Genomic DNA, 14242 nt, shown 5'->3' with positions numbered 1-14242 from the left:
GAATGTTTTCTTGACATGTTTGACAAGAAGGAAAAGTGAAAGCTCCTAAAATTTCTTTGTATTTTTATAATTTATTTCATAAATTTTGATACATTTATATTTCGAATTATAACAATTGTATATTAGTATTATATTTGTATTCTATATACTATACATCGTTTTGCTTATATATTTTCAAATAAAAGTATCGTATTTTAAATTTTCTTATCGTATCGTGTTTGATAGTATCGAATTTTTTGTTAGTATAGCAATCACGAGTGAAATTACAATTTTATTTTAAAGACAAGATGAAATAAAAAAATTAGGAGCCAAAGCTAAAAAATTGAGTTAAATACTTAAAATTGAATTACAAAAAAAAAGTGTGTTTACTTAATGAGTAAAAAGAATTAAATTGTATTATTGATTTTATCAAAGGCTAGTAAAAGATATTATACCATCAAGCTAAGAAATATAGGGACATAATAAAATTAGTCCCTCCACTATTCAATGGATCAATTTAGTTTATGTACTATTAAAAAGAATTAAAAAGACCAAATTAGATTAGAGTTAATATTTCTTTGTTTAGAAATAATATTTTAAAATTTTTATGGTTCAATAAATAAAATCATTTTGTTTAGTATTGAATTGCAATTGAAAACAACAATTTCAAGGCATTTTTATAATGTTAACTTTGTTACAATTTGAACTTATTTAATTCTTTTGAATGATATAGGGACTAATTTGATCTAGTCCCTATAATACTGAGGACCTTCTAGGTACTTTAACCCTATATTTTGTACTGATAAAAATGGAAAATTTCAATGCATTTAGAAGTTGTTGAACAAATCAAGGAGGAAGTAGCGATATCCATTTGTGTTAGAATTGAGTGACCCCAATTGTAAAATAAAATAAAATAAAAGTAAAATTCATATAGAACTACACTTTTTTTATTTTATTTTAGAATAATATTTTTTAAACTTAATCCACTTCATCTATTTAATATTGATTAGAATAAGTTGTTTCAACCTTACTATACTCCTTCTATTAGAATATGCTTTTACAAACCTATAAATAGACATAGTCTACCGCTCTTGCAATCATTCGAATTAGATATACTGAATTATCTTCTCCTCTACTTTTCCCGAAAGGGTTTTTACGTAAAAATCTGTCTGTTCTTTATTTTTCTTTCTTTTTTCTTTGCAATACATTGTCATTATCGATGTTCTATTTTTCACAATTTAATTACATTTCATGACATTAAAATCGGATATTCTAAAGTTCAATGTCTATAACAGAAGCTGAAGGAATTTACATATATATATTTGTTCAAATGCCAAGGAGCATATCAGACTTGTGGTCTTGCCTGAACAACATATATCATCCCATCTTTCACTACTCCTTCAATATCCTGTGGACATCCATACAGGGTTTCTATTATTTTCCCTGCCTCTGCAACTTTTGACAAGATTGAGGTCTGGAATGCTTTGTTAACCATCATTGGATCATTGGAATAATCCAAAACCATGCTTTCTTCTTCATCCATAAGTACACTGAAAATATTCAAGAAATGCAGATCAAGAGTTCTTTTTCTACTTCTAAATGAAGATATATACCAAAATTAAACCTTGATGAGCTACTAATCAATAATATATCATCTTGCTATTAATCAGCCATTTGAATAATCATGGTTGGATTTATTTGAATTGTTCGGCATCAGAAGGTGACTCTTTAGCATTGATCATTAACCACTTGTAATCCTATTATTGTTTGGAAAATACTGTCCAAAATTTAAGATTTCAGAATCAAACCTGTCATAAAGTCCAGCCCCTGCGTATCCCTCGAGATCTTCACCATTTGAGTCGGAACGAAAGATGATAGTCGGCTTACAGTAGAGCCCTATTTTCTTGCTTGCATAACAAGTAACCTGGGAGTTCATTACAAATTTTCTTTGACTTTAGCATTCTGAGATTCTAATTAAGGAACTTAGAAACAAAAGTGAATTTTGCATATCAATCAGGTACGTTTATCCTGAACTAAGTGATTGGCTAGCGGTGGATGAGAAAAAAAACTGCCTTACAATAGGAGATTTTAGGTTGTTCTTTTTCGCAATGAAGCTCATAGCGCGGCCGGGATATGCACCCACCAATGTCTCTCCCAAGCCTTTCACAATCTATTTTAAACCCGAGAAGATAGATGAAACATGTTTCTTAGACCATAAATTCATATAAAATCAAAAAGAGAGAGGCTTACCTCTGCATATATTTCTGAGGTGTCCCCTGATAATGGGTTTTTTGTATGAATAACAAAAGCATAATCGCCACAAATGACTTCTTGAATCAGTACTGCCATGCGAAGATCCTCATGATTAAGTTTAGCTTTCTTACAACTAATATATGCTCTTTCATTCCACTTGGAAGCCCAAACCTGAATATGGTGGGAAAAGGTGACTTGTTGAAAGGAAGCATATGATTAATGCATTATATGCCAATAGAAAAGTCCCAACCTTCTTTATTGCTTGCCAAGCTCGGTTCCATTGGTCATCACCCCCTTTATCAGGCCATGGCATTCTAGCACTTTTCATTTTGCTCGTAAGTTCTGTGGTCTACCACAAAGTTCAAAAACGGAAAACTATCAGTTTGAAATATTAGTAAATACGACATCAACTATCTTGCTATATATAAAATATACATAAACATCTGAAAGTTTTTGGAAATGGCTTCAATTTTAGGATTGCTATAAAAGCAACTATAATGTAAGATCTGTTTGACAGCACCATGCTATAACACCGTTAAATCCCCAATGGCTTACCAAAGACACAGGAATACTCATTTGTAGAATAGCTCCTTTTATTTCTTGAATTTTGGAAACATCGCCACCATTTACTAATTTGCGAAGAAACATAATCTTGGTCGATATATCCTGAAATACATGAAGTTTAGATCAGAGAAAGTGATAATAACTTGCACGTTCATCTGAAACACAGATTATAGAACCTCGGAATATAATTAACAAAAAAATTGAAAAAACGAGTGCTTTTAGAGAAGTAAAAGCTTAACTAATAAACTGTACCTTATTAACATCTAGTGATAGCACAGTCTCAAATGCTCCAAATGGTATTGCAACTGACATTGGGATCCTGATCCATGATGGCACCTTTCCTCTTAAAAATTTTATATTACAAGATTTGGCGCCAACCTGAATCAAAGATCATTGGTTTGGCTCAAATATATTCTGAAAATCAGTCATTCATTCTATCCAGAATAATAAACGGAACGAGCTTACTGTTTCAGTGGTGAATTCTTCGAGTGAAAGAGCATATCTCCCACAGAAGATCTTTCTTTTAAGGGTCACTCGTCGAGAAATTGAGGGAACAAGGGAACTTAAAGGTAAGATAGAACCACCGATGTCACTGCAAGTGAGTGAAAAACAGTTCATTAGAATACGGGCGAAGAGGTCTGCAAGATCACTGATCAAACAGTTATATAACAGCGTGCCTGACTATCAAATTTGAGGACTTCAGTTGTATAGATACCGCACGTCCTTCCTTTGACTTGAGATTCCTGAAAGTATTTTGATCAAAGCATGTGGCGAAGCATATCTGCACCATGATGCAGTAAGTAAATTTAATATGTTGACTTTCTCAACCTAAGCACTGCGGGTAGCTTTGAACTTTTCATATAAGGTGAAAATATCCACTCTTTGTTGAAAATGACTTTAAATTCTGATAAGCTATCCGAAGGACACATGCCTTACTATTTCTTGCTCTAATAGAGACATGAGACAGGACATCTGGCGCATCAGATGTTAAAACTGCAACAACTCCGTCTGGAATCTCCTCCTCTCCTGTTACTCTAGTCACAATAATAATTGTTGGCTTTCGGTAAACTTTGTTCTGAACAGTAATAAGCTCGTTCACTGAAGATACAAATCCACTAACTTCAACTGGACTGATAACCTGCCAACTGTTGGAACACAAATCTCAGAAATATGACAGCAAACACCATAGACTGCCATAAAAAAGGAGACCATAAAATAGAAAGCAATCTCTCATTAATTGAAAAAAACAAATACAAGCTGAAACGAAAACCTCAGTTCGAAAGTAAGCATATCACAACCTGGCTTGGACCAACTACATGCTATTTGCAAACTCTTAGGTTTCATTTAAAACTTACCATCCTAAATTTGCAACTTTTCTAAGAACGGGGTCAAAACGAGTAATGAGCATAGAAAGAACAGCTGCAGATCCTGCTCTTATTAATTCTTCGGAAAATGTATCAATCTGATAGCAGAACAAAAGAAAATAACTAGTAAACTGGTCTGCGACTGAGAAATAAATAATACTCAACCTTGATCACTAAATATGTTTCAACGTTAATCATGTACCGTTGTTTTCCCAATGCCAAGCAATTTCCCAAGATATTCAGCACTAGGCTGGATCTTAATCTGGAGATCAACAGCCCTGTCAGAAAGTATTATTTGCAGTCGATCAAGAATAGCCTTTGTTTGTAATGCCCACTGGGCATCACCGGATTTGTGTGATTCAGAGGCACGATACCAGTCCTATGAAGGTCAAAAGAAACAACAATTGCTGACGACTATTATAAGCATCAAGTATTACTTAATCATCACTTGAGAAATTATGGAAGGTTATCATTGTAGGCGAGTAAACAAGAATGTTGTTATCCAAAACTTGATGCCTCAAAATGGAGAAAGGTTAATTTCAATAAAGCTCAACAGATAATATACCTTAGTACAGTAAATGAGATCTTCATTCTTGACTGTGGACAGGCACAAACTTTCAAGCACCAAGGAAATGAAGAACATAATTTCCTGACTCATAAATTTGACAGAAGAAAAAAAAAAAAAAAGCTTGAATAGATTGGTTGCCTTCAAGGTAATTTATTTCCTGGTTTGCAAATATTAGGACTTACTGGCGGGTTTGCAAAGTTAAGATCTTTAAGTCCCCTTTCCATGGTTGTTCTAACAGCTGAAGCCAAAGCGAGATCAAGGAATAGCAGCTCTTTAGCCAATCTATGAGGTGTTAGCAGAAGAGGGCGGATCTCAATGCGAGATTCCAGTAATTTCTGCAATGGAAAAAAGAACAACAAATCAATCGAAGAAGATGTAGCTAAGAAGTTGGATAAAACAAGCTCCATCTTATTTCAAGTACCTCCATTAAAGGGCCAATGCGCTCATCACCAATATGAGTTTTGACAAAGTTTAGGCAGTCCTGGAATTTGACAACAACAATGAAAAAAAGTCGTTCCTTTCTAAAATTTTTTTGGGTGAGAAATGAGAATAGTTTTCAAGAAAAAACTGGACATCATACAAAAAACTATGATTGTCCATAAACAGACTTATGATCCATAAGAGAATGCTGATTTACTTAGTTACCTGTAGCTTTAGTGATAAACCACCATACACATTAACTCTATCTGCTGTTGCAAAACCTTGATTCTGAGCACCAGTAAGAAGATCAAGATTTGATTTAGTGAAAACTCAAAATTAGTAGTTAAGGTAATGGAAAAAGCACAACTTGAAAGAACTGATTGTCTGGTATTGCTGCAACTAACGTTTAACGAGGGAGCCAAACAACTATCAATTGCAGATTCAAGTTCTACACCTGAATGAACAGCCTGTCACATGTTATCGCAAACAGTAAGAACTTTTGAACAATAAATCCAGTTTTTGACATATCTTAGAGAAAGAGAGAGAGAGTAAATCTAATGCAGCATATAACTAAATTAACATCAAAATAATAAAAAGGACTAAACTAAAGAGGAATGTTATAACAGAAAGACTGCAGTTATTATTGACTTAAAAGATACCATATGGTCTATCTTGTTACTTAGGTCATACAACTAAATTAACATCAAAATAATAAAATGGACTAAACTAAAGAGCAATGTTATAACAGAAAGACTGCAGTTATTATTGACTTAAAAGATACCATATGGTCTATCTTGTTACTTAGGTCATACAAATAAATAGTGATCAATGAAGGATAAATTCAAAAGACATTGCGGGAACATGGTAATTTGTTTGATCTCTTTGAAGATACTCAGAACTCTGTAAATTTGGTCAGATAGAGGATGATCAATGAAATATAAACTCAAAAAAGGGAAATTTTCACCAAAATATTCCTTTGTCAAAACAGGATTGATACCTTCAACGTCTTCAAGTACATAGTGAGGTCACGAATAAGACCTTCTTTTGCACCCATCCTGAAACAAGGCTCTGACACAATCGGACGGTCATAACTTGCAAGTTTTTCCTTTGTGAGACCATGGGCATGCAATGTTTTCCAATAAACATCAAGTTTAAAACCAGCTCTCAAATAGTTTAATAGTGCCTGTTACAAAAGAACACAACATTCCATTAACAGAACCTATATCTATGAAAAACAAATTTAGCCAATCAAAAGTAATAGACTGACTTAGCTAGTGTGACATGTATCCATGAAAGATCATTTCTTCAATTGATTTACCTCATCTGACCTAGTAGCAGTTGCTTGATATTTAATCACATACCTCACAAATAACCACATCATCTGGGCTACTATTATTGTGCAATTTTTGGTGCCATTCCTCCATCATGCCCCCTTTGCAATCATTATTTCTCTAATGAACAAGCAAGAGAATTAGTTTTGTAAAAATGATGCAGCAGAGTGCATCTCTATAGGACATAATTTATATATACCTGAACCATTAGTATTTCATCACGAATTCTCTGCCCAACATCACCTTGACCTCCACGGCCAACAAATGACAATATTAGCCTCACAATTTCTCTGTCATTTGGCTGGTTCAAATATATTCTTTGCAGTAAATTGGTGAATCTGTCCTGAGCTTCACTAATTTCGCTGCAGACATAGCAGTGAATGTCAGCTTAATAGGCTAATATTACTTGCATATGCTGCAGATAAATATATTTGATATCAACTTTTCACATTTTAATTTGTATAACAATAAATTCATAGATTTGAGTTTTTGAAAAAAGAATACAATTTTTACCGTGGTTTCACATTGTAGTTCTTGTTCCATGTAAGATGTCTGCATCTCATAAGCCTCATCCAGACTAATATACCAACAAGCCCTAATTCTCCTTCAGCTTTACAGCGTTCTGTCAACTCCATTGCAATATTGAACCTTTGAAAAATTTGAGCATGTAATCAAAGCTTTTTTAGTGACAAAACCAAGGTAAAGAGACATATTAGATAGATCCTAAAATCTCAAATGTTATAAGATGGCTGAGACATGGTCCCAGTGTTTCCAAATTGATATTACTTGTAAAAGATAGATATGTTTAGACTCTTTTATAACGCGTTTGGCTCATCTCTTATTTACCTATGCATTAGGGATCTCTCAGCCTCCTTTTCTCTTTGGGATATTTCATCAAGCAACCATTTGACAATTCCATTACTGTATCCGTTAACCTGCAAAAAAGGGCCCCCTAAGGTCACTGATGACTAACATGAGATAACTCAAACAAGGAGCATAATAATTCCCCTTATTTTTCAGTGTGAATGTGTAACTATTTTATCAGAGTTAAAAAAAAAGTCACAAAAATAAGCATCTCTTAACTCCGTTTTTATCCTTAACAAAATAGTCAAATCCATAAATATTACTTCATTTCTTCCAACAAATTAGATAAAGATTCTGTTCAAAAGCAGTCAGCCTCCAATAATAGTTTTTGTAGCAATTGTCAACTGCTCATCGTTTAAGTTTCATTTCCATATAAATAAAATATCTATGAATAACATCATCAGACCATAAGATCACACAGTTTAAAGTATCCTTCGACCAGATGCTTTAAAGGATGAAATCATTTTCAATGGCATCTTTGGTAATGAAACATGTCAAGTGGAAATATACACCAGTAAATAGTAACAGGTCCTTGACAATTTTTTCTTGTATCATTTTACTGGTTTCCTGATAAAACAAAACCCTGAAATTGAGCAAACTAATTTAATAAATGGGGGAAATTAAGCATATTAGCCTTACTCCAATAATTTTGCTTCATTGAAGACCAGAAAACTATTTTGATGTGAAAAAACCTTCTCAGAGTGCATAGGCAGTTTGTATATCCATACATCAATTGCAAAAGCAAGGTACCTTGTACAGTATAATAATGTTACCTTCCGAATTGGCAGCACACGTTGTAGGGCTACAAAGAAGTTACCCCCATTGTTTTTAATCCAAGACCCGCCGCACCATATTACAAATTGAATACCGACAATATTCCTCTTCTGCAAATTAACATCTACCAACTTTTTTTCCAGGAGCAGGTGGGTTAATCAACTGAACATGTTAATAAGCACAAGAACTCATGAAAGCTGCTTTGAGTAAATTACCTGGAAGGGTCTTCCCCCTACTGTTTTTTCTGTAAAATAAGTCTGACATGCTCCGACAACCATTTTTGACTTTTCAGGCAACATATCTGATGGAGGAGCCTGAAAAATTAGAGATGAAAGCAGGCAGTGAGTTGAAGTAAGATTTGCAAGCATTCCATAGGTAGAAAATTCCAGTGTCAGTGCACACGATGAGCATGTATTCCCCACTAAATGAACGACCAAGTATCTCACCAGCCATTCACTAGCTGATGACTTTGACACTCCCCAGTGAAGAATTGCAGTGCCTCTCACGTTCAAAGCAACAAATATGTGATAATCACCACTTAAAACTTTAGAAAGGACCTGAAAAAACAAAAAAGAACTTGGTACAGAGATGTTGGAAGTCGGTCTTCTGTAGATATGGAATAGGTAATAAATTCAACAATTAATGGCTAAAAGAACATGAGCTGACTGACTGATCAGGAAAACTAAGTCCCTCACGGAATTAAATAAATGGAAGAAGCTGATACAACCCTATCACCATGTTTACTCTCATGCAACAAATAAAATCTTGCAGGAAACTAACCACTATTTCGTAGATGCCAACAATATAATTTTGCTTTGAGACCACGTTATTTCCTCCAGCTGATTTCTCCACAAGATCCATCAAAGCCAAAGAAGACTGACCAGCCTTGGTCTCGTTTGGCCCCTTAGACTGCCTTTGCAACCACTTTTCAACATCATGTCTTCTAAGGTAAGATGATGGTGTTACAGGCCTAGATGGCTGTACATCATCCTGGGCTTTTATTTTTGTTCTTGCATTCATGTAGCTGCTCTGTAACTCGTTCAAGGATATTCCCTTGCGCAGCTGCTTTTGCAGCTCTGTTAAAGCATCCGCATAATCTTGCTACAATGCACACAATGATATATATGAGTACCTAGACTGGGAACACTCAATTCTGATTGTTATAGAAATAGCACCCAACTCAAGTACAAGCTACATTATTATCAAGCATTGGCCTTATAAGCTAAACAGCAAATAGTTGAGAGAGCAAAGGAGGAAAAGAATCACCATGATCTACAAACGAGAAAGGAAATGATAGTCCTTGCATGAAGTGAGAAAATTTCCAAACACAAGATATTGGTCGCAGAAATATCTTCAGATAGTAAAAATGGTTTCAAGTTATGGTCTGAACTCTGAATGTAACATAAACAGTGGAGAGTATCTGGAAAATCAGAACATGCATGATAACGCATATACTAGTTTCGATAACTTAATGATGTTTATGAATTTCCTCAAACTGATTTTCACTAGCTTGCAAAGAAAAGGGAAGTTAGACAGCAACAAGCATATGAAGAATAGAACTGTTAGGCTTGAACAAATGAAAAACAATGCATAAATTTAAAAGGAGACTGAGAAAATAATTCATCTTTTTGCACCATAACACACCTTTTGCTGTTCTGGCGAGCTTTGGGGTCTACCTCTACTTTCCCAGATTAGATATGCCTTCCGATCTATTAGTTCTTTCGGTATAGATGGAAGTGGATTACTTGCATCATATTCCGGAACCTCAACTCTGAAATTCCCGTGATTTAGTTTCAACCTGGGAAGGAAAATATATAATTTCAAACACCTCAAAAGCCTAGCCAGAAAAAAAAAAGGGATGGCCCAAAGGGGAAAAAAAAAAACAACCATCGGTCTTGACTTCCATCCTTCAACAAAAATTCAATAGCATGTATCTTGGGGTCTCTCAACTCAATAGTTACTACATATATGTCTCCATTCTGCAGTTTAAGACCGATTTCACCAAATTAAAATAATTTAAAATTGCAAACGAAATCTTGTTTCTGATCGACAACTGTAAAATCCAAATAAACCATGAAGCACAAAATGCAAAAAGAAAATACACCTTCACAAATGGTGTCTGCAGTGCACCTTGCTTGTAAGTTTTTGCCCCTGATGAGTCTTCACCACTGGGGATATACCAGTTCCTGTAGAAGGATATAATAATCTCAAGATTCAAGTGATTGTTTGATGTGCAAAGATACCATGTAATATATAATTCATATTCATGAGAAGTTTTCAGTGCAGGCTTGACCGGTTCCCAAGGTAAAGAAAACCCCAGTGAAGAATCCAAGTTCTTGTGCAGTTTTTAAGCTGAAATTCAACTCTTGCATTGCGCTTATTTGAACATCCAGAGACATTAATCTGCATAGAAGGCAAAGGATGAAAAGAAAAATTATTGTAGAACATTAATCTACAACAATAATAAAACCCATGCAAAATCAAAAGTCAAAACCTGAAGTTGCATCCCATCAATGAGCTGAAAATGAAGAGCACGAGGAACCTGTACACTACCGGAGGCCGCCATAATAATCAGTCACAGCAATGAAACTCAATGGGTTTGAAAGACCATATCTGATAGACAAGCAACCAATTTTATACACATTTAAACGCTTCTCTAAGCATAGTTACATAAAAGCTGGAGTATCTTTAAAAGCGAAAATCTGATGAATGAGATTCCTGAAGGGAATATTAAATTACCATCGCTAACAAAGCTTCGAAGATGATTCCATGGTCCATAGTTGATGTGAGCTGAAGTCTACTTCAAAGCAATTCAATATCTATCTGACAATTGCCTTGCAGCATGGTATCAACCAGGGCATATAAGCATGCATATGTGATGCATCTAAAGGCATCTTTAATTAAACCCGCTGTATATATATTTATTAACAACAGGTTTGAAAACCTTCCCGTAAAATGAAAATAGGACACCAAATTGACTATTTTTTCTGAAAAGTTAGTTACCCTTTGCATGTCTTTTCTTTATAGTGGAGTAAAGGTTTTCTTATTGGAACTTGAAGAGGAAAAGGGAACTTGGGGAAAAAGACGGAACAGAATCGGATGTTTGGAACCTGCCAGCTTAGGTTAGAGCCCATGCTTTGGAATTTTAAAAGCAAAAAGCTCTGCACTTGGGCGAGTGATGCGTAATGCGAATATAGATTCTCCCAATACGTGCTTTGAATGGCTATTGCCATTTTCGACGATAGAAACATGTCGCAAATAAAATGGAAAGATAATACTGGAGAACTTTTTGTAAACTTTTATATCAGTTCAGCACCTCATTCCTCGTCTTCTGGACCATAAGCATCATGTGAATAGGACAGTACATTTCAATAGAAAATTACGCCTCACCATTTCTACATAGTATCTAAATATATATACGGACACCATACGAATGTTTTCAAATAAAAATATAAAGATTATGACATGACAAAATACATAAACACAATATAAACATACAAATTGTCAGGTCGGGAACAGATGTTCAGAATAACCAGAAGAGAAAAAGAATCAATAGAATCAAGGGAAGATGAAAGGCGCAACTAATTACATGGGCATTTCAATGTTCAAACACCGCCATATCCTATTCAAGCTGGTGTAAGACTGAAATAACTCAACAGTGGAATAGAAATGATTCTTGTCATAAATACAGAGGTTCCATTGTTTTTGTCCGAAAACTTTCACCGTTGTACATTATGTTATCAGAAGGAAAAATACAATTAAGTACATCGAAAAATTCATCCAATAAAGGTCGATGGCTTTGTATCGTATGTCCAATCTCAATCAACCGTCCCCTTCCACCATCGTCAGAAATGATTTCATTGTAAGAGTAGCTTTGAATCACATGCTACTATTTTCACCCGACCGACAGTTTCCTGAGAATCCTCTTTCTTAAACAAAGCATCCTGTAAAATGAAGGTCCATACATTGTCGCAGAATCTATATGTGTGTAGATGTCCCTGTAGCACAGTTCAAATATGAATAGCAACTCGGGTTGCACATTGCGATGCCAGAAGGTATGTTTGATTTGTAAAGTTTTTAATGAGAATATATCAGATAACAAATTTAAAATCGATACACCAAGACAGGTAGCTGAAAGTTCAACTGTAGCAGAAAAGTACCACAAAACAAATACTAATGCACAACCAGAGGCATTTTCAACAACCAGTCTTGAGTGTTATTGGAAACCGAAGAAATTTTTTTACCACAAAGGACAATACATTATCATGTAATATAAAGAAAAGCATTATCCAAGAACCAATGTTGAAGCACATCTATATTTTCAGGTTCCTGATAAGGTTTCTCTAGCAATGATACCGAAATGTAAATAACCCAAAACTTTTCATAAGAGTCTATGGGAAAAGAATTGAGATATGTTTACCCTACTCTCTTAACCATCAAGAGTCTTTGAAGACAAGAGGTAGCTTTGGTTTAACAAGAAGTAGAAAACATTACCCACTCAAAAATTTTAACCAATTCAAATTGTGTCAGAAAACACATTTCTCCTTTTAACATTCCTAAATAATTCATAAGTGTCAAAAATGTCTTCTAGGCATTACTTAATTTAAAAGATTCGTGTGTTTTGCATGTTAATCTTTCTTAATTCTCGTATGTGTGCAACACAGGTATATTTTGACAAAACAATAGCCAATCACCACAACCAGGTACAATTAAATGAAACATTCAGCTAAATATTGATCCTGCACTTATATGTAAGGCAATAAACGTGTCCTTCACCATGCATAAATTGTCATAATCATTTTTATCTTTCTTCAAGGATGGGGAGAGCAAGGAACCATATCAAAATAATATCAGCTTCCTTTATAACACAGAACTTATTAATAGGCACTCCATAAAACAAAAATATCTCACCGTAGCTATTCATAGAAACAGCTAATCACTGCCACAGAATCACCGTCAATTTAACAATCAATGAACACATATAACACAATCTACAAAAGAAAGAAGGTTCTAGAAATACATTAGCACCTTAACAAGCACAAAAATCAACAGAAATCTTACCTTTTTTTCCCTTAAAAAGAAGGAACATACCTTAATGGTAACCTTGCTCTTCACCTGACTTTCCAGTGCTTCGGTCATAGACTAACAAAAACATAAACCAGATGAACAAATAAAATTTAGATAAAGAAAGGCCAAACAAGCCAACAATATATTTAACAGTACCTTATCGAACTGGACGAGAACCTGAATAGCGAGCTCGGGGCTGAGAGTACCGTTTGAAACCATCTCATCTAACGCCTCCGTCAAGCACATTCCGATCGTTGACCTCCGGTAAAGCTCAAATGTCGCCATAATTCACCCGATCTACCCAAAAAATGGAATAAGAAAACGTAAATCTCGAATCTCGATGTTGAAAAATTAAAAGAATAAATAAATTACAACGAGGAAAAAAAAGTTAATTTATGAATTGAATTTGGAGGAAGAAATTACGAAAGTTTAGAGGCGACGTTGAGGGAGATTGTAGATGTTCGTAAATTGTAGAGCTTTGAGGATTTTAAGAGTTTTAACGTTCAGTTCTTGTGAAAAAGCTCAGAAAAGGAAGAAGAAAAAATGGCGCAAGAAGATTTGGGGCTTTTTATACCCTAGAATTTGTAGATGAAGGTATATATAGGAGAGACAATTTGAGATATATTAAATGACGTTTTTGCCCTTCTATTCTTTCTCCGTAGTCAGAAGAGGATGAATTGGTTTGGGCCGAGTCTTGTGCTTTGACGGATCTGACCCAAACTACTACCTCCAAATTGAGAATGTCCTTCTAATAAAATAAATTAAGATAAATTGTTATTTTTTTATTATTAGAAAGTAGTCTTATGAAGCACCAAAAAACAATTTAATTTTTTAAATAATAATTACTAATAATAAGTAAAAAAATTGTAGAATGCTGAGAGAAAATATATAAATTTATAGAGTTATTGAATTTGTGAAAGGAAGTGCTTCTTTTTTTTTTTATGTTAGTAACTTTTTCTTTAATTTTGTCAAAATGGTGGGTATTTGTTGAAAATGTGAAAAGTGATTTTTTTAACTTTTGTAGTTTTTTGCTAGAAAATATTTAAGAATTATTAGAT

At 34.3% G+C, this 14242-nt stretch overlaps 2 protein-coding genes across 2 annotated transcripts; both read right to left on the bottom strand.

Moving 5' to 3' along the window:
- Positions 1–1129: 1129 nt before the first annotated feature.
- Positions 1130–11126, bottom strand: LOC108453377 (alpha-glucan water dikinase 2). Its single transcript, XM_017751448.2, has 32 exons — positions 10857–11126; positions 10612–10730; positions 10411–10520; positions 10222–10303; positions 10005–10096; positions 9762–9915; positions 8898–9218; positions 8564–8674; positions 8333–8431; positions 8117–8248; positions 7326–7414; positions 6993–7127; positions 6679–6841; positions 6510–6599; positions 6146–6331; positions 5553–5615; positions 5374–5436; positions 5150–5209; positions 4911–5063; positions 4726–4809; positions 4363–4539; positions 4152–4258; positions 3728–3941; positions 3474–3577; positions 3262–3388; positions 3049–3174; positions 2788–2898; positions 2483–2581; positions 2230–2403; positions 2057–2149; positions 1788–1903; positions 1130–1529 (listed from the first exon to the last, which is right to left on the bottom strand). The coding sequence occupies exons 2-32, from the start codon at positions 10681–10683 to the stop codon at positions 1325–1327; spliced, it is 3912 nt and encodes a 1303-aa protein (XP_017606937.1). The 5' UTR covers positions 10684–10730; positions 10857–11126; the 3' UTR covers positions 1130–1324.
- A 587-nt stretch (positions 11127–11713) lies between these two features.
- LOC108453378 (transcription initiation factor IIA subunit 2) lies at positions 11714–13779 on the bottom strand. The gene is made up of 4 exons (XM_017751449.2): positions 13608–13779; positions 13341–13481; positions 13209–13259; positions 11714–12115 (listed from the first exon to the last, which is right to left on the bottom strand). Exons 2-4 carry the CDS (start codon positions 13467–13469, stop codon positions 11975–11977), a joined length of 321 nt encoding a protein of 106 aa, XP_017606938.1. The 5' UTR covers positions 13470–13481; positions 13608–13779; the 3' UTR covers positions 11714–11974.
- Positions 13780–14242: the final 463 nt, after the last annotated feature.

The sequence above is a fragment of the Gossypium arboreum genome, chromosome 5 (genome assembly GCF_025698485.1).
Source record: "Gossypium arboreum isolate Shixiya-1 chromosome 5, ASM2569848v2, whole genome shotgun sequence".
NCBI lineage: Eukaryota > Viridiplantae > Streptophyta > Magnoliopsida > Malvales > Malvaceae > Gossypium > Gossypium arboreum.
The sequence above is the reverse complement of the archived record's forward strand: the minus strand, read 5'-3'. Positions and strand labels throughout refer to the sequence as shown.

Bases quoted from the DNA above. Each gene is read 5' to 3' on its own strand.
- LOC108453377 (XM_017751448.2), bottom strand. From the start codon at position 10,683: ATGGCGGCCTCCGGTAGTGTACAGGTTCCTCGTGCTCTTCATTTTCAG. The intron at 10,521-10,611 runs GTTTTGACTTTT...CCTTCTATGCAG, and splicing joins TTGATGGGATGCAACTTCAG to ATTAATGTCTCTGGATGTTC. The intron at 1,530-1,787 runs GTTTGATTCTGA...GAATATTTTCAG, and splicing joins GGGGCTGGACTTTATGACAG to TGTACTTATGGATGAAGAAG.
- LOC108453378 (XM_017751449.2), bottom strand. From the start codon at position 13,469: ATGGCGACATTTGAGCTTTACCGGAGGTCAACGATCGGAATGTGCTTG. The intron at 13,260-13,340 runs GTACTGTTAAAT...TGTTTTTGTTAG, and splicing joins TTCTCGTCCAGTTCGATAAG to TCTATGACCGAAGCACTGGA. The intron at 12,116-13,208 runs GTATGTTCCTTC...ACTGTGCTACAG, and splicing joins AGAGCAAGGTTACCATTAAG to GGACATCTACACACATATAG.